The sequence below is a fragment of the Ananas comosus genome, linkage group 9, assembly GCF_001540865.1.
Source record: "Ananas comosus cultivar F153 linkage group 9, ASM154086v1, whole genome shotgun sequence".
NCBI lineage: Eukaryota > Viridiplantae > Streptophyta > Magnoliopsida > Poales > Bromeliaceae > Ananas > Ananas comosus.
Window position 1 is genome coordinate 11,705,931 of NC_033629.1, and position 19,966 is coordinate 11,725,896.

General features: G+C 31.3%; 1 protein-coding gene across 1 annotated transcript; it reads left to right on the forward strand.

The window, feature by feature from the left end:
* LOC109714910 (UDP-glycosyltransferase 86A1) lies at window positions 16,883-19,540 on the forward strand. Its single transcript, XM_020239655.1, has 2 exons — window positions 16,883-17,559; window positions 18,477-19,540. The coding sequence occupies exons 1-2, from the start codon at window positions 16,992-16,994 to the stop codon at window positions 19,424-19,426; spliced, it is 1,518 nt and encodes a 505-aa protein (XP_020095244.1). The 5' UTR covers window positions 16,883-16,991; the 3' UTR covers window positions 19,427-19,540.

A 19,966-nucleotide genomic window follows, 5' to 3' on the forward strand; every position in this document is an offset into this window, starting at 1 on the left:
TTGAGTAGTCATTTAGGACTTATTTGGTTCACACATTTTAGATTTTATAATCGAAATAAAATTACCGGCTTTAACTGTTGTTGTTTGTTTTAAAAGAATCTATTTTTTATTTTTTATTCCGTTTTGAAATAAAAATTGGCTCAATTTATTTATAAAACCTAATTCGAATTTGAATTTTGGATTGATCTTTTAGAGTAAACCGCTACAAGTTTGTTTCTTTTTAACAAACACTTCTTTTTCGTTCTGCATCAGAATTAAAGTTCTCTAAAATTATCAAAATTTTAGATGTCTATTTTAATTTTCATTCTAATAAAAAATTAAATATTTTTATATAATTTATTGTTTTATTTTTTACTCTATTGTAATTTTTTCTTTTTTTTTCGAGGACCTTTTTTTTTTTCGTACAATCTTGTCACCTCTTTTTATACCAATTTTAATCAGTTTTTCTAAAAAATTCTAAAATAAAATTTAAAAAATTTAAAATTAATTTATATTGACATAAATTGAAATACTAAGTTTTGTCTTACAAGTGTCGGTGGGTTGCGTGGGAATTTCCAGAGTCTTCTAGAACTCATTTCATCTTGCGTGGGAATTTCTAGAGTCTTCTAGAACTCATTTCAAATTCTATCTCCTCGGCTATAAAGCTATTCCTCAGTTTATTAAATTTAATATATATTTATCAATAGATGTGATAGCATAACTAATTTTTTGTAAAAATTTCAATCTAATTGACTTAAATTATCTAATTTAAAAACCTAAAAGATAACACGAATTAAATTGAAAAAATAAATTTAAGTTAAAGGTGGCAATTTATGAACTGATAGTTAGACGTTGCTCAGATAAAAACAAATACTAAAATAAGATAAACTTTTTTTGTAACGATATTTTTTTTTTTTTTTTTTTTTTTTTTTTTTATTCTTCTAATTGAGGGTTCTTTATTCTCATGGCTTTAGCTTAATTTATCTCTCGTATAATAAATTTATACTATAGGATAGAGCAGGGATCATGCATAAAGTTACTTAGGTATCGTTTGTTCCGAGAATAAGCAAAAAGGACTATTTTCAGATAGTATACATGAGATATAAGCGGATTAGATCAATTTTCGTTGATTAAAATAGTTATCCTGGAATAAAAAAAATAGCGTTTGGTAGCAGATGGAATAAGAGAAGATAGTGAATTCTATAAATAAAAATAATGAAGTATATCCTCTTATTATATTTGGAATTTAAATTTTTTTAATTTGATATATATTTTAAATTTAAATTATAACTGGAAATGTAATTTTGAAATAAATCTCAAATTTAAATTCAAATTTTAAATTTAAATTCAAATTAAATTAAGATCAAGTTTAATTGAAGAATATAAAATATAAAATTTTAAATTTCAAATTAAAATATCAAAATTTAAATTAAAATTAAACAAAAATTTTTTATAAACAATATAAACCTCTTAATTTAGATTTATATTATAAATTTTTAAAAATTAAAAGTAATTTAATTTAAAATAAGAATAGGGTGGAACAAGCAAATAAAATTATTAAATAAATGCTACAATTTTTAAAATGCTACTTAAACTTAAATTCAATAAAAAGAAATTATTATTATATTTAAATATAATTTACTCTAAATTTTATTAATATGTTTAAATATAAATATAATTTTAATATAGTACAATTAATAATTATAAAAAAATGTATATAATATATTAAATTTAAAATTTATTTTTAATTTTTAATTGTAAATTAAGAATAGGTTGGAACAATTAATAAAAACTATTATTATAATAACATTTATAAATTTTTAAAAAATTCGGTTAAACTTAATTTAATAAAAGAATTTATTGATAAGTATTTTAAAATAGAAGTTATTATAAATTTATTATAATATTTAATATAAATAATAGTTAATATAGACAATAAAATTTATGAATAAAAAGTTTATATATACAACATACTTATAAATAATTTACGTTTTAATCTCATTAAATTTTAATTAATTTGAAATTAATTAATAGTGTTATTCACCAAAATGGGAATAGCAGAATCTCTGCGTATTCCGAATAACCGGAATGCAAGTTGATCCGGTTTCTTTTTTTTTTTTTTTTTTTTGTTTTTTTTTTGTTTTGTTTTTTTTTTTTTTTTCTTTTATTAAGTATCCGGCCAAATTCACCCGTTTTCTAATTATATTATATTATATTTTTTTTTTTTTTTTTTATTCCCCCGTACGGGCCTATGCATACCTTTATATGCTATTTTTCTCTTTTATATCCAAAATTTTAAAAATATATATAAACTCAAAAATACACTCTCTCTTTATTTATGTTTCTTTTTGTTTTTTTACTTTACCCTCTTATTAAAAGTACAATTTGCCTCGTTGTGTTTCGTTTATCTGCTATATGTTTTTCGTTAATATTTTATTAAATTATATATAAAAAACTTTAGATACCCATTTAGATTTATCAAATATTCACTTTAGTACCCTTTAATTTTAACTTTATTACTGATTTAAAAAAAAATAATAAAATTGATAAGAAAAAAAGAAAAAAAAAACCAAGGGGACAAATTGATACATTTTAAACCACAGGGTGCAGAGTGAGAAACTACGAAACCAGAGGTCCCAAAAAAAAAAAAATCGGATGTACGTATTATTATTATTATTATATTATTATTATTATTATTATTATTATTGAGATTATTATTCAATTGTTCAATTGGACTTGACGTGGAACAATTGATGTGTAGTTAATTAAACATTTGCGGATAGTACCTGTACTATCACCATATTGCATATTAGTTTTCCAAACTCTTATTTAAACATTTATCTTTTTCTACTTCAAAATAAAATTTTAAGCATTTGGGTTTTCAAAGTGATAACCACGAAAAAAAATAGAAATATTTTTTTATTCTTAATGATGTCCAATTAATTATTAAAAATATAAATATTTTGTTAAAATATACTGTAATTAGAAAGAAATAAGATGGATATTTTAACAATACAGAAAAAATCTTTTCATGTTCAAAGAATAAAGTAAATTATTATATGTAAAGTTTAATGGCTAAACCGGTTAAGCAAAATGTGTATGCACTAAGTTGTAATATCCAAATAGCATTGGAACTAGTTTTACATATATTATTATTTTACACTAGATTTAATAAATAATAATTCTTCAGATGTTACGTGACGCATTAATGCACGAGTACTATAAAAATCAACTATATATTACGTATTTGGTCTCATCGAGTTAGAACGTTTCGTACGGAATTTATAGTCCACAAAAGATTATATTTATTTTTAGTGTTATTAATTATTGTCCCGACATGTCATTTTCTCTTTTAATTAATTTCTCATTGAAAATTTTCTCTTTTCCTTTTAAGGGACCCATTCAAAATTTCATTGGGAGACAATTTTAGAGATGTAACGTGTACATCCACAATAGAAAATAAGGGATTTTGTGATTAAAATAATTCATACTATATGTCGAAATAGTATTTCAAGCATATCTACATTCTCCTGTGATTAAAATAATTCATACTACAGTTAGGTTATTATATTGGGGGTAATTATTTATATACTCCTGAAAAATTTTTGACCTTCTGATTTACCCCTCTTAGAAAAGCTAATTTTGAAAATACTTTTTTACGTTTCGATATATTTCAATTATACTTGTAGAGATAAAATCTGTCAATAAACTATTAGCAATAACTGTTATCTCTATAAAATTATATTTTACCCTTTCAAATATACACCTCTACCATCACTGATTTTTTTTATTTGCTCTCAAGTTAGGGGTACAAAAAGTATTTTATTTTTTGGTCTTTTCAAATATACTCTTCTACCATCATCAATATTTTTTATTTGCTCTTAAGTTAAGAATAAAAAAATATTTTAATTTTTTTTAACTCTCTGGTAGATATTCAACTCATGTTTAACACAAATTAGCATAACGAATGATAACTGTAGAGATATTTTAGAATAACGGAAGAACATACGAAGGGTATATTAGAAATTAAGAAAAAAAAAAATAGGGCTTAATAAAATATTTTTGAAGTTCTGAAGAGTATATGGGCAATTATGTCTATATTGTAAGGCTATGGGTGTAATAATAAATGAAAAATTATAAATAATAATTAATAATATTTGAGCAATAATTAAGTGCATTTTTTAAGGAGTATTTTATGCAAAAAGGTCCTTCCTGCGTCTTAGCATATTTCTCATGTCACCTTTCTTATGATTCATCATGATATGATCTGTAAGATCAGATTCGGATATACATAAACAAAATTATCTTTAAAGGTGATGATACATAATAACTAATCAATATTTGTTTTGCATGTACAGAGTATATACTACTGCCGAATCTCATCAAGTTCAGTCAATTTAGAGTTATGATCAGAATTAATTAATGGATATTTATTTATTTGTTGTTAGTAATATTGGAGCTTGTAACAACAGTACCATACACAAGGCTAGCTATCATAATATTTGATAAATGATGTTAGAACTACTGCTCTATCAAATTTATTAAAAGCTTCAAACTAAAGTTTCTAATCTAAAGCTAGCCTCGTAATCTTTTTTTTTGCTTCTTGCCACAGTAGTGATCTCGGGCTAAAAGTGATCACATATGCAGTGCATAACACCTACTTCTCACACTTTCGGCTGGTATTCAGTTCTGATATCAATTATAACGATCCAACCCGCTAGTAATAATAATTTATCGGGCCTACACCAACGGCTTAAAATACTTAAATTCAATTATTATTATTATTATTATTAGCCTGTATATCTTATATATTTTAAATAAAATTATTTTTTTATCTGATATGAAATTATTGGAACGTTACAATTTTATTAGAAATATTAAATTTTTTTTGGCTAAATTACAGAAAACCTTCCTGTAATAACCCGCTTTTTCACTTTCCCCCTCTGACATTTAAAAATCTATACTTTGCCCCCTTGTAAAATAAAAAATGTTCACAGGGGGGTCACGGTGTGTAAAATGACCATTTTGCCCCTCGCCATTGTTGTCTTCTTCTTGAGCTTCCTCAGCCGCCTCTTCGATTCGCCGCTATTTCCACCTCAATCGGCCACGATTCCTCTCCAATTTCTTCTCCACCTGCTCCCCTTCTCCTCCTACACCGTCGCCGCCCATCGATTTCGGCGACAGTAGGGAGGATACTAAGATGGGTGTTGATGGAGAGGTAGGTAGGGACAACGAGGGCGAAGGCGAGGTGGCGGAGGAGGACGAAAGGGATGTGGGCGAGGGCGAAGCAGTGGAGGACGGCGAGGCGGCGAGGCGGCGAGCCGGAGGGAGCGAAGCATCAGAGAAGAGCAAAGGGGTATTTTCGGTATAAAAAAAATATTTTTTAACAGAACCCCTAACGGAACCCTAACGGTAGGGGTGAAGTGCACATTTTTCATTTTACAAGTTGGCAAAGTATAGGTTTTTAAATGTCAGGATGGGAAAGTGAAAAAGCGGGTTATTACAGGGGGATTTTCTGTAATTTAGTCATTTTTTTTTTTTACAAGATGTTTGGAATCTACACCCGGCCCATACTTTTCGCTTAAAGTAGTAATGCAAACAAAAATAATAGTAACCGCCAACTAAATCTTGTGGCTACTTTTTACTGAAACATCTCTGGCAACGAAAAAGAAAAAAAAAAAAAAAAGGCTTAAAAACCCACTGCGGTGGTGGAAGTGCTTTTTACGCAGCACAGTGGCGGCCACGTTCAAAATGCCCTGAGCCGGAATGTGAGATGGTAATGGTAATGATGATAGGCCATGTTGCAGCCCGCACACGCTCCACAGTGCAAGCCTGGCTAACCAAAAGCACTTTTCAGCAGCTTTTTTTTTTTCTGTTTTTTTTTCTTTTTCTTTTTTTTTTTTGGGGTAAAAATTCAAATGTCATACCTGTATTTTTGTATTTTTTTTTATTTTAATACTTTATAATTTAAAATAGGCTAAATTACAGAAAATCCTCCTGTAATAATCTACTTTTTTATTTTCCTCTCTGACATTTAAAAACCTATACTTTGCCCCCCTGTAAAATAAAAAATATTCACAGGGGGGTTACGGTGTGTAAAATGACCATTTTGTCCCTCGCCATTGTCGTCTTCTTTTCCATCTTCCTCCCTCGCCGTCCTCGATTTCGGCGACAGTGGGAGAAAACCGAGGTGGGCGACAGTAGGAGAAGGGCAAAGAAGGCGAAGGCGAGGCGGCGGAGGACGGCGAAGGGGATGTGGGTGAGGGCGAGGCAGTGGAGGACGGCGAGGCGGCTAAGCAGCGAGGCGGCGGCGAGGTGGCGAGCCGGAGGGAGTCGAAGCAACAGGGAGATGGCGGAGGGGCATTTTCGGCATAAAAATATATTTTTTAACGGAACCCTAACGGAACCCTAACGGTAGGGAGTGAAGTGCACATTTTTTATTTTACAGGGAGGCAAAGTGTAGGTTTTTAAATGTCAGGGAGGGAAAGTGAAAAAGCGGGTTATTAAAAGAAGGTTTTCTATAATTTAGCCTTTACAGTATATTATTTTTATATCATGTGATTTTATTTTATTTTTTTTATTATTCACTCCGTTAAATTTTTTGTTAAATTAGTGGCAAAGCTAAAACTATAGAAATACTATAGTGAAAATTCAGTAAATTACAAAAAATTAAAATAAATATTTCATAAATTATAGATGAAGTATCTGAAATTTTTTATATATAATTTAACGAAGAGTTAACATTTATGAAAGAAAAAAAGTAATACTAAAAAATATTAAAATAAAAAAATGCGAAACTATAAAGGTGGTATTTAAAGTTTACATTTTTTTTTTTTCCCATGTAAAAGGGAGGGATCTTACGAGCAGGGAATCTCAAATATGCGTTCTCCCATGAAGAACAATTCACGTAGCTTTTTCAGAGGAGATAGGAAAAGGTAAAAGCTAGCCCAACTTTTTTTTTTTTTTTCAGTAATACTTTAATAATAATATTATTATTATGTATAATATAATTGATGAGTCAATTTTATAATCGATAGTAAATAAGTTTTAGTATTACTGGTCTTTTTTGAGCTTTTAGTGAAATTTTATGTTGGTTTCCATACTTTAAGTAAATAAGTAATTAATGTTCTGATTTATTAGATTTGCTCTTTGTTATAATCCTTAATTTGAAACAAAAATTATTACTTTAATTAAATTATTTAATTTCTATGTAAAGAAGACTTTTCTAAACAGAAAAAACAAAGAAAAGAAAATTTTGAGTAAGATAAAAGAAGGGATTGAGATTCTACATAAATTAAGTGCATGTAATAAATTAAAAATATATTTCTCTAAAGTTTTAGAATATTGAATGTTCAACATAAAAATTTGAGAATCGAAATAAGCTCGGTAGTGTTATATTCGTAACATTTAGAAATACCAGCAATTATTCACTAGCTGTCACACGTACAGATTAATTCATCAACTATATATTATTTTAAAATACTTTTTGAGATTATATATCCTAATAATTACTTTTTCTTTTTGGCTCCCTCACTTTTATCACATGATTGCTTTCTCATTTCTGGGAAAGCTCCTCAAAGCACAAAACTAAAGAACTTTTCTTTTGTTTTTGGCCATATCCCCAGTAAATGGTCCACCACTCCTGCACACTAGTGTCAGGTTCCCTTTTGGCCTAAATTCCTAAACAAAGTTAGTACAAACTTATATATTCTCATTCTACTGTCATGATTTTTTGCGGACCGTCCCGACGCATGTCGCAAAGGGCTCAATAATTGATATCCGAGATTTCAAATTCGAATTCTAGTTAATTTACATTTTCAACTAAGTTTATTTCGAAATGAAATAAACGAAGCAGATAACATGTTATCTATCTCTTAAAAAGAAAAAAAAAAAACTACTATGATTTCTCTACTATTGTTAATAATATAAGATATTTAAACTCTTCTGCATTATTAGATATGGAATTATTGGCGTTTATAGATATCTAAAATCGTAAGCTCAACTGCTATTTTATGTAACATTAGTTCAGTTAATCAGAATTAGCAACTTATTAAATTTAAAGCGCCGGTAGAAAAAAATTTAACACCAAGTTGTTAGCACCGACGTGCTGTATTAGCTGCACTTGTAGCCGTTGTACTCTTCCATATTATTCGATTTAGAATTATTTTGAGTGTCTCACCTTATGTCCACAAACATACTTAAATTAATTTCATTATTTTTAAGATATATAACAAAATTATATATGCATGTCCTTGTCGAGGCCATATCAGATACGAATTTGAATATCTCATTCCTTTGACTCACCCGTTTCGACCTGATCGAGTTTTGAGTACATAACACCACCGAGACCCGATAACATACTTGTGTATGAAATACAGAGAGAGAGAGAGTTGAACTGGAATGCTATCAATAGTAAACGAATTTTATTATCATTCATTTGTTTTTAATAGTAGGGTCTTCAAATCGACGATCGATATCGTTGAACTTGATTTATACCACTTGAAGTATTTAGAAACTAAATTTCAAATCTTTTTGACATCATTAGCCTAATTATCAAGGGTTTGAAAATTTATAATTTTAATGACCAATATGAGGTGTTGTTTAACAGCGTAAAGATATCCAAATCAATTGAATTTTGGTTAAATTTTTTTTTAAAACTATTTATAACAAGATCTATACTCAGCTTTATTGTAAGATTTCTATCATCACTTTTTAAAAGATATTTATTTCACTTGAAGTATTTAGAAATCAAATTTCATACTTTTTTTTAAAACTATTTATAACAAGATCTATACTCAGCTTTATTGTAAGATTTCTATCATCACTTTTTAAAAGATATTTATTTTCTGTCGTTCAATTTTTTGTCCACTTGATTGATAAGAGAACAATATAAAAAAAAGTATGAAATTTGATTTCTAAATACTTCAAGTGATATAGATTATGTTAAACGGCGCTGATCATCAATTTGAAGGCTCTATAATTAAAAATGAATAAGCGACCTTAGAGTCTGTTTGCTACAAATAGCATTCCAGCCCAACTCTCTCTCTCTCTCTCTCTCTATATATATAATTTTTGTACCGGGATTTTGGACTTGGGCTGGACAAAATTAAGCAGGCCAAAAAATAAACAGTCACTTTTGGTCACTAAACTATATATGCAACTATAAGTTAGGGGAGCAGGGACAATCCAAAAATAAATAAATAAATAAAGTTTAATATCAAATCCAAAAACTAGGCCTAAAAAGTTGAGGGCCTTGAACAATAATTCTTGAAAATGGAGGGATACATATGTAAATAAGCCCTTGTGTTGAGTAACATGCTCATTTGTCCCATTCCATTACGTGTTTTAGTCTCTTAATTAAAAAAATGTTGCTTGTTAATTGTAAACTTAAAACCACCTTAATTAAGCAGCCGCAATGATGTCACCATCTTTATCCATCCGAGATTTAATTAGATTTTTATTAAAATCTATGAGCATAGTTAATTTGAAGTGGACATTTAAATTAGTTAGATATATATATATATATATATATATATATATATATATATATATATATCATGGTGCTCCAGCTGTGGATTTCCATTTTCTAGTAGGATCTTGTGATGTGATTTTTCTTTTTTGTTTTATTCTTAACTTATTCTAGAAAAAAGTAGTCACGTTGGCAAAATAGGATATTGTTCAATCTTCTTACTGCACAATTTTTTTCTTTTTTTTTTCCTTTTTTTTTTTTAACAAAAAGTAGCATATTTCTGTTTTATTTATTAGTTTAGAAATAAATTTAGCTGAAAATATACATCAACTATCAAATTATTATCACTTGCATTAGAAATGATGAGTTTTACGGCGCAAGTATTACTAGAAGCAAAAGTTCTTTTGCCACTTCTGTCATTGGCTTAGGGTCTGTTCGGTCATGGCGAAGTTCAGTAAGGAACTCGTCAAGCTCAGCAATCCCGTGCGCGATCATCGAACCTTCGTAATATTCTGAGATAAACTATTTGTAGCTGATGCTTACGAATACGAAAACACAAATGCTTAATGGAGTGGCGACTATGTCCGCACAACTAACACACGAACAAGAACGATATTCCGAGTAACAATCACTAAACTAACTATAGTGATTTTGCCACCAAATTCGCGAGATCACTCAAATTATAAAATATACCATTACCATTCATCAGTTGTAGGGCCAATTAAATGGTGGGGCCCATCCATCTATTGGAGTGACGTCATCCCAATAAGAACGCCGGTCTATGGACCGGGTCTTCGAAAAGATATTTTTTTTTTTTTGCAATTTGATAGTCACAATTTGGCATTCGGATTAATTTTGCCGAATTTGAAATTTTGAATTTCGAAAAAAGTAAAAAATTCAGGAAATACTCAGTAATATTTAGGTTAATAAAGCATGGGTACACAGAATTAAAAATATGTAAAAGCATATAATTCATATGCTTTTATTTTTTTTTGTCAAATTTACGGCTATAACGTGTTAAAATACAATAAATTATTCACTTGGTATGGATTAATATAAAAAATACTTATTGAATTAGTTACTTAACTTACTGTTTATTCATTAGTTTTGTATTTTTTATTAATATTTAAAATTATTGAATAATTTGGTGATTTATTCGAACAATTAAAAGTTGGCAAACTATTCACAAATTTTCTTTAAAAAAGAAATCAGAGAATTTTGTACTATACTTTTGGATTATGTCATGTGTCCGAGTGCTTGATGTCATGGTATTTCACTAGTTTATATATGCACATCCATGCTCCAAAAATATTTTATATATNTATATATATGTAAAGGTAGTATTTTTTATTATTTTTTTAAAAGTTATTTTATTTTACCATGGAGTTATGGTATTGCTTTTTAGGGAATCACACACACACAACTCTCCTCAAAAGAGACTTTGATTTGCCAAATGATGTGATGGTATGTGTGTTGTAATGACATGGCCATGGCCACATGGCTATGCTATGGATGTGATGTTCATCGTGTCCTTGCCACAGCGGTTATATATTTTATAATTTTCACTCCTCTTCTAGCAACTATCTTTATGATTGATTAGTATGCTTCTAATAGGTGATTTGGTCTAAAGAGTGTTTTTTTTTTTTTTTAGAGATAAATCGTAAAGTACTCGTCATTTATTTTATTTAAAAATAAACTTAGTTCAAAATGTGAATCAACTAAGATTCAAATTTGAGGCCTAAGTACCGGTCACTAAGTCTTTTACCACTTGCGTAAGTGACGGTCGGTATTTGATTTTTTGAATATGGATGGTGAGAGCATTTATTATATGCTATGTCCTAGAATGACATGGTGTGAATTAGTAGGGTGTTACTATATGAGGATATTTAGGGGTGGAACTGGGCTCGAGCCTAAACAAGGACCATTGAAAGGGTCGGGATTTGGGCTCTCAAAATCGGACTTCGAACTTGGACTAGTGTTGAAATCTAGACTCAATGAGATTATAAGATTACTTATTTAAGAGCTTGCCACACCTTAGGCTAACCCATAAATTTTTCTATACTTTGTTTCTTTTTGACTTTTTGTGGATTTAGGGTAACCCATCCTTATATCAAGGGTCGATAAATACACACACACAAGTACATCTTCTGCAAGTTGTTTCGAAAAGTACAGAGGCCTTCATACTTGTAAATTATTTTCGATGATAGAATATTCAATTCGATGATCGGCTCCGTTAGGGATAATTTACGGTATTAAAACTGTTTAAAAATTAAATTTCACAATTTTTCGACATTATAATGTTTCAAAAATGATTATTTTTCTTAACATCAATAGTAAGATCAATACTTCTGATTTGAAATTTAAATCTTTTATCACTAATTTTTATGAGATTTTTATTTTCTGTCATTCATTTTGAGGCTACTCCTTCACTAAACAAGCGAAGTCAAAAAATTATAAATTTAGTTTCTAGATAGTACCAATAGCGTAGATTATATTTAATGGAACCGATCGCCAAATCGGATGTCCTATCATCGAAAATAACTTACAATAACGTAGATCATGTTTTTAGATGATATCCCATCATGGAATTTGATTTCTAGATAGTTCTAATAGCATAGATCACGTTTAACGGAACTGATCGACGAATCAGATATTCTATCATCGAAAATAACTTATAAGTACGGAGGCTTTCGTACTTTGAAAAATATAGGAACCTAGCTCTTTCTCTATACATATACATTATATTTTTTTAATGGTGCTGTAGAAATTATGTGAACAAACAAAATATTTTTTCTCATGAAATGCATTTTGTTTGTAGTCCAAATTAATAACTCATAAAGTAGATTTAATTAAATCCAAGGTTTGCCACGCATCGAATTAGTTTTAGATGGCCAAACATACCTTTCTTGATGTTTAAGGGGTCCCGTAAGTTGGAAGGTGTTCTACAACTTCTCTTCTTCCATGCTACAAAATAGTCGGAAAATATTGTTAAAGAATCATTAGTTTAATTATTTTCACTACTATTTGTAGTATCTATAATGAAAAGTTTTAAAAGTATTCTTAAAATTTGTTTAGAGAAAATAGGCGGGCACATCAGGTTACTGCTTTTCCAAACTATGCCTTAACCCTTCGGGTGCGTTTGGCTCGCATTATCTTTTAAAGATTCCTAGTAATTCAATAGGAATAAAAAAATATGACGGTATTTGGCTAAACGTACTAAGTAATCCAGTTAGTAATATTGGATTCATTTGGGAATAAGATTCACCCCAAAGTACTAATCTCATTCCCTTGAGGGAGGTTGGGTATCATCATATTAATGGATTGTAATCATAATATATCTAATCTCTTTCTTTCTCTCTATCCGCCGGCTTATTGATATTATTTTTCGTTACACTCTAATCTTATATCTATCTCTTAATTTATCTCTCTCTAAAATTCAACTTTTTTTTCTCTCTCTAAACTAAGCTTTCTCTCTCTCTCTTTTTAAAATCTCAACTCTCTCACTCCTTCTAATTTCGACTCTATTTCTCTTTTTATTTTTTTAATTATGCTCTTTCTCTCTCTCTAACTTATACTTTCTTTCCTTTTTTTCTAAAAAGATGTTGAAATTTTTGGTAATATTATCTAAAATTAATTAAATAAATAAATAAATTAATTGTATATTTTTTGCAATATTAAATAACATGGCTAAATAATATTACCGTGCGAACCAAACGCAGGAATTCCACATTCTTAGTAATAGGATGAATAAGAATAAAATTCTCGGATATCTTTTCATTCATAGTAATCTTTTAATAATGCGAACCAAACGCACACTTCAAGTCAAGTTATCGGAGCTCCAAGAAGTTTTATGGTGATATGAAAAGTAACTCCGTAGCAAATATTAGGCCGAACCCGACCTGAGCCGATCGAGATCTGTTTTTAACTCGGGTTCAGCTTGTTGGCTATTTATTATTGAACTAAATTAGGTCCAACTTTTTGTCTTATAACAATAGGTCCAGAAGACTAATAAATTGAATTGGATGAGTCTAATAAGTTAAATAGGACTACGGTCTATAAGAGAACTAACGGCAAGAGGCTTAATAATACGCCTAACGTTTAGATGGGTTAAGTCAGATCGAAATCCGTAAGCGCTGTGGTTGAGCTTTTAAGTGCGATGGGTGCGTCTTCTCATCAGCATGTATTTTGAAATAGTTGGTTAGAACTTACGATCCACATAGCTATGACTGGATATTAGATAAGATTTGCCATGTGGGTTTATACCTCCTAAGCTATTAGACACTCAACAAAAGTCTCAATACCAACCTTATGATGTAGGTTGGATAAATACCACCACAATAATAAAAAAAAAAAAACTTATTCACTTCTGTACGTAGACATATGGACAACTCCCTTTTTAGTTTTTTTTTAACTGATTTTCTTTTTTTTAATTACTGCAACAAACAGATGCACATGGCCAAATGCATAATGCATGTTGTCCTCCTCGTTTCACGCTTGCGTTCACCAACTTTGATTCGATCGATTATTGGAATATTGTGTTTGCTTTTAGAAATATATATATATATATATATATATATATATATATATATATATCAATCACGCATTTAATTTCAATGAAGCTTCTTAATGATCCAATCGGTTTAAAAACTAGTCGAACTAATCAACCAGTAGTGAAATGTGTTAAATCTTGAACCAATAACATTTTGGGTTTAATTTTAAAATTTGTAGTTAATCATTTCATTATAGCGAGTAAATTATTCCGAATACTTTATTGTGATAATGTAAATGTAATTAAACTTGAGTACTCTTTAAGTATTCAACAGTTCATTGTTTGCATATGCATCAAACAAAGTTATGTGTTCTTACATAATTACATAAAAAAATTGCTCCAAATTGGTGCGTAGCTAATCAAATCACATGGGAGATAATATTTTTTTTTTCTCGATCCGTATGCATGTTTTAATTATAATTATGATTAAGAAATTCATATGTTTTGACGGCCGGCATATATGTTAAAATTTGTCCACATTTTGACGTATGTATCTTGTTTATATATGGCTACACCGCTTGACGAAAATATGACAAATCAGTTGGATACAAGTTATGCACACACTCTTTCGAAACGGACTTTGTAACAATGACATAAATATTGTGTCTCTTAAATAAAGATTATGTTGAAAATTATATTAAAATACAGGTATCATGTGTGATGTTTTGAAATTACAGCTTCATCAAAGTATTTTGTTACATATAAGTCTATAATAGGGCTTTTTTTGCAAATAGCCGCCTGACAAAATTTTATTTTAAAATTAGTCCTGTTAAAAATTTATTTGTAAAAATAGTCCTGTCCCTGCTACGCAAGCACCACGTCAGCGCCACGTGGGCCGGGCTGGGGCCAGGTGTTTAAGTTGAATACGGTGAACTATTCACCGTGTTTGAACACGGTAAATGGTTCACCGTGTCTAATACAAATATCTCCACTTAGCCAAAAATGGCTAAGTCGAGTTAGTTGTATTAGACACGGTGTGAATCATTCACCGTGTCCAATACAATGATGGACACGGTGAATGATTCACCGTGTCCAATATAATTAACTCGATTTAGCCATTTTTTGGCTAAGTGGGGATATTTGTATTGGACATGGTGAACCATTCACCGTGTTTGAATACGGTGAATGGTTCACCGTGTTCAACTTAAACTCTTGCCCAGCCCGCGTGGCGTTGACGTGGCGCTTGCTTGGCAGAGACAGGGCCATTTTTGCAAATAAATTTTTGACAGGGTCAATTTTAAAATTTTTTTTTATCCGGGGCTATTTGCGAAAAAAAGCCTCTATAATAATATAAATGTATTTTGCTGCAAAAGCAAATGAGAGCTCATTTGAAGCAACTAGAGAAAAGGATATGCCTTGTGAGAGGGAAAGGGACAAATCAAGGGTACGAATATGACAAGGGAAAAAGAGTACACCAAATCCAAAAGTGGGTGTATTATTGATGATTTGTTGTCTTATGAGGTTGGCTTATAATATTCCATGTGTTAATCAAATATTTATCTTCAGCTAATTATTTATTACCCTTAACTAAACTACTATTTGGGATCTTAATTAGTTTTTAAATCTCTAGCGAAGTTGCATGTAGATGATGATGCTAACTTTAATTTGTTATACTACCGACCGTCCCTAGAGCAAGTGGCAAAGGGCTTGGTGGTTGGTACCCGAGACCCAAGTTCGAATCCTAGTTTATTCACATTTCCAGCTAAGTTTATTTCTAAATGAAATAAACGAAGCGGGTAGCGTGCTACCTATCTCTCAAAAAAAAANAAAAATGATATCGTAAAACCATCCCTCTAATAAAAACTTAACACAGGCTTAATCCAATAATAATTTGGATTAATCATTAATCATCTACTATATTATTTATTATTTATTATTTATTAGCGCCCATTCCTCTATTAAACAAAAATTTTAAGACGAGATTAATACCTAGTGATCCAATTATAATTTGATTCAATCACACTAAATAAAACTTAAATATATGATCTAACTAAAACTTTATATTTAGCTCAACGACCATCATCGCAATTTCGTGAGGAGCTCTCGAATGAGTTGGATTAGGGTGAGCAATTGAATCATGCTGTGTGTAAATCTCAAAGCAAAATTAATTTATTATAAAAAATTTTGTTATTATTATTTCTTTTTATGAACGCTTGGGAGAAGCATTCCCGAGTATATGAACGGTCAAAATATTTTCAATGCTAGATCTCTTTTATATCTCTTAATTAGGATTTGTCTAAATTAGACTTATCTAAATTATTCCTAATCCACATCAGATAAGAAATAAATTTACAATATAAATTTTATTTTGTTTAAATCTCTATTGTTGTGGGATTTAATTAGAATACTACTAGAATTAATTCTCTGCACCCTATAGCCTATAAATATAAGATGAATTGATCATAAATAATATACAAAGAAAATTAGAACAATCTCATCATCGAAATTCTCTCTCTTTGGTTTACTTTACGGCAAATCCTAGAGATTTGGATGGTGCGTTGCAATCACAATTCTATTAGTTGATTTACTACAAGAAAGATCAAGAAGTTTGTAAAATAAATTGAGATTAGATCTGAGTAATTGTAATATAAATTTTGCAGGAAAAACTAAGGTATGTAAACTTAATTTATGTGAATTTTTATCATGAATTAGTTCATAATTTGCAACAATATCAAAATACTTTATCGAAGAATAAATTGCACCATTATTTTAAATTTTTTTGATGCTTTAAAGTGTCTGACTTTTTTGCAAATTTTTTTTGAAATTTTAAAGCATCAGTATATATCTTATTGTATATATATTTAATTCACAAATTAAAGCAAGAAGGGCATTACCGTCATTTAATTAGGACTCACAATTGACCAGGTCAAACTCCCTTCACAAACCGCACCCCCATATCTCACCACGACCACACATAATAGTTCAATTCCATTCACATCCCTCTCTCTCTCTCTCTCTCTCTCTCTCTCTCTCTCGAAGCATAAGCAAGAAACAATGGTGAATGATCCCAACATGAAGAAGCCCCATGCAGTGGTGATCCCCTACCCCCTCCAAGGCCACGTGATCCCCACCGTCCACCTTGCGACGAAGCTCGCCGCCCGCGGCTTCGCCGTCACCTTCGTCAACACCGAATCCATCCACCACCACACCATCCTCTCCCACCAAAACACCCACAACAACAACGGCAACGACAACGACAACAACGACAACCACGACGATGATATATTCGCGGGGGCGCGAGCGTCGGGCCTCGACATCCGATACGAGGTCGTAAGCGACGGCCTCCCCGTGTCCTTCGACCGGTCACTCCACCACGACCAGTTCATGCAGGCCGTGCTCCACGTGCTCTCCGCGCACGTCGAGGAGCTCCTGCGGCGCATCGTCGCTGACGCCGACCCCCCCGTCACGTGCCTCGTCGCCGACACCTTCTTCGTGTGGCCGTCGGCGATCGCCAAGAAGCTCGGCATCCCCTACGTCTCCTTTTGGACCGAGCCCGCGATTATATTTACACTGTACTATCACATGGACCTCCTCATCAACAATGGCCACTTCTCTTCCAAGGGTACGCACCTACCTATATGTGTTGTTCTTTTTTTTCCTTTTTACTTGTCTTTTGAATAAAACTGTATATATTTATATATAACTATAAAATTAGAATGAAATATTTTTAATAGCATCAAATATTCATCGATGCTATTAGATTTTCGACCCTTGAATGAAGGGATGTGCAGTTTGATTCCATATATTGCATGCAAATTAAACTATACTGTAATTATAATTGCATACAAATTCAAATCTACCGTTTGGTTCATATATTTGAATTTAATATATAGCTGTAGTTAGAACTAACCAAAATTGGCCGCAATTTCAACTGCAGTTATTAGAGAATAATATTAAACAAAGTTAAACTTATCTCCCTAATATCTTGCAAACAAAAAATAATTTGTTTACCTAAACCATTCTCTAAAGAGAAAAAAAGTTGACTTCCATTCCATAAAAATAAAGTACAACATATGTAAAAAATTAAAAATTAAAGTTATTTAAGCCAAAGTACATAGGCCAAGTTGCAATATCAAAGTCTTTTGAAACAGTTATTTCATATAGAAATAACAATATTTAATTAAAAGTTTAAAGTTTTCATAAAAGTATAATAACATTTTTTTATTTGGCATTATGTGAAATAAAATAACCGTAGATGTAGATCGTTCAATGCCTCACATATTTATATAGCACAATAAGATTGGTTGGATACAAAATATCTGTTTTCGTTAACTTGAGATTGCAAAGGTCTAATCAAGAGAGCAATACATTAAAATGATGGCGAAAAAAAAAATTTGTTATTAAACTTTTGTGCAAACATGGAATTTTTAAATTGAATTTTGTTATTTCTTGTTAAAATATTTGTGCAAACATGACATTTCTTTTTTCTTGTGTTTCTTTATAATTGGTGACAATATTGCTAATAATTAACTATGATAGAGAAAAATCGGACGGATACGATTAAGTACATACCAGGAGTGGCCTCGATCGAGCCAACCGAGCTAATGTCGTACCTACAGGAGAGCGACACGTCATCAGTGGTCCACCAAATCATCTTCAAGGCTTTTGAAGATGCCAAAGGCGCGGACTTCGTGCTCAGCAATACAGTATACGAGCTCGAGCCTGACACAATCTCAGCGCTGCAAATTGAGAAGCACTTTTATGCAATAGGCCCTATCTTTCCTCCGGGATTCACCCATAGCCCGATCGCGACGAGCCTGTGGGCGGAGTCCGACTGCTCTTACTGGCTCGCCGCGCAGCCCCCCCGGTCGGTCCTCTACATCTCCTTCGGGAGCTACGCGCACGTCAGCAAGCGCGACCTGCACGAGATCGCCCGCGGCTTGCTGGCTAGCAAGGTGAGGTTCATTTGGGTGCTGAGGCCGGATATCGTGAGCTCCGACGAACCCGACCCGTTACCGGGCGGGTTCCTAGAGGAGAGTAAGGGAAGAGGCATGGTGGTGCAGTGGTGTAGCCAAAAGGAGGTGCTATCACACCCATCAATAGGTGGTTTCTTAACACATTGTGGTTGGAACTCAATATTGGAGAGCATTTGGTGTGGGGTCCCAATGTTGTGTTTCCCTTTGTTAACGGATCAATTCACTAATAGGAAATTGTTGGTTAAGGATTGGAGAATTGGGATTGGGATTGGTGAGCTCAATAGTGTTAGTAAAGAGGTGGTTTCAAAGAGGATTGAAGAGTTAGTGAGAGGGAAAGAGGGGGAGGAGATAAGAGAAGAGGTTAAGAAGGTAAAGATCGTGCTTGAGAGCGCGATTAGCCCTAATGGTTCCTCGACGAAGAATTTCGATCAGTTCGTTTCGGACTTAATGAATTACGGTCGCAAAATGGATGGTGATCATCAAGTGAATAATGGTGGCCATGTAATGAGTTAGAACTTTAGTTACATTTTTGAGAATTACTTGGATTTTATGTTAATGTGCAAGAACTTTATTTTTTCCACTGTATTAATTTTGGATGAATTTATTGTATCCAGTTTATATGACATGTATGTATTAGGCTCAAATAATGGACTTTCATGCTTCTATGTTTGGATTAGGAAAAATACATGATCGACTAGACGTAGATTTCATGCAGACTCAGTCAGTAAAAAAGTTTTTGTATATCATGTGATCAGACCATCTATCTGAAGGTGATATCAAACTCTATTTTTGGTGTTTTAATTTAAGTTTGCTCAGCATCAACGAATTTATCGATGATTGAAATAGATCCCTTCCGAACTAGATAGATAGGATTATATTGTAGAAATTTTCTGCGCAACCAATCTCCAGAGGATCTAACGCATGCATCTGTTTTCCCTATAGATAAATATAATTTTCATGTGGTGAAACTGGTTCCATGTGAAATAAATGGTTATTTTCTAAGTTTGATGTTCCATGCAAACTAACTAATCACTTTTCAAAAGTATCAAATAA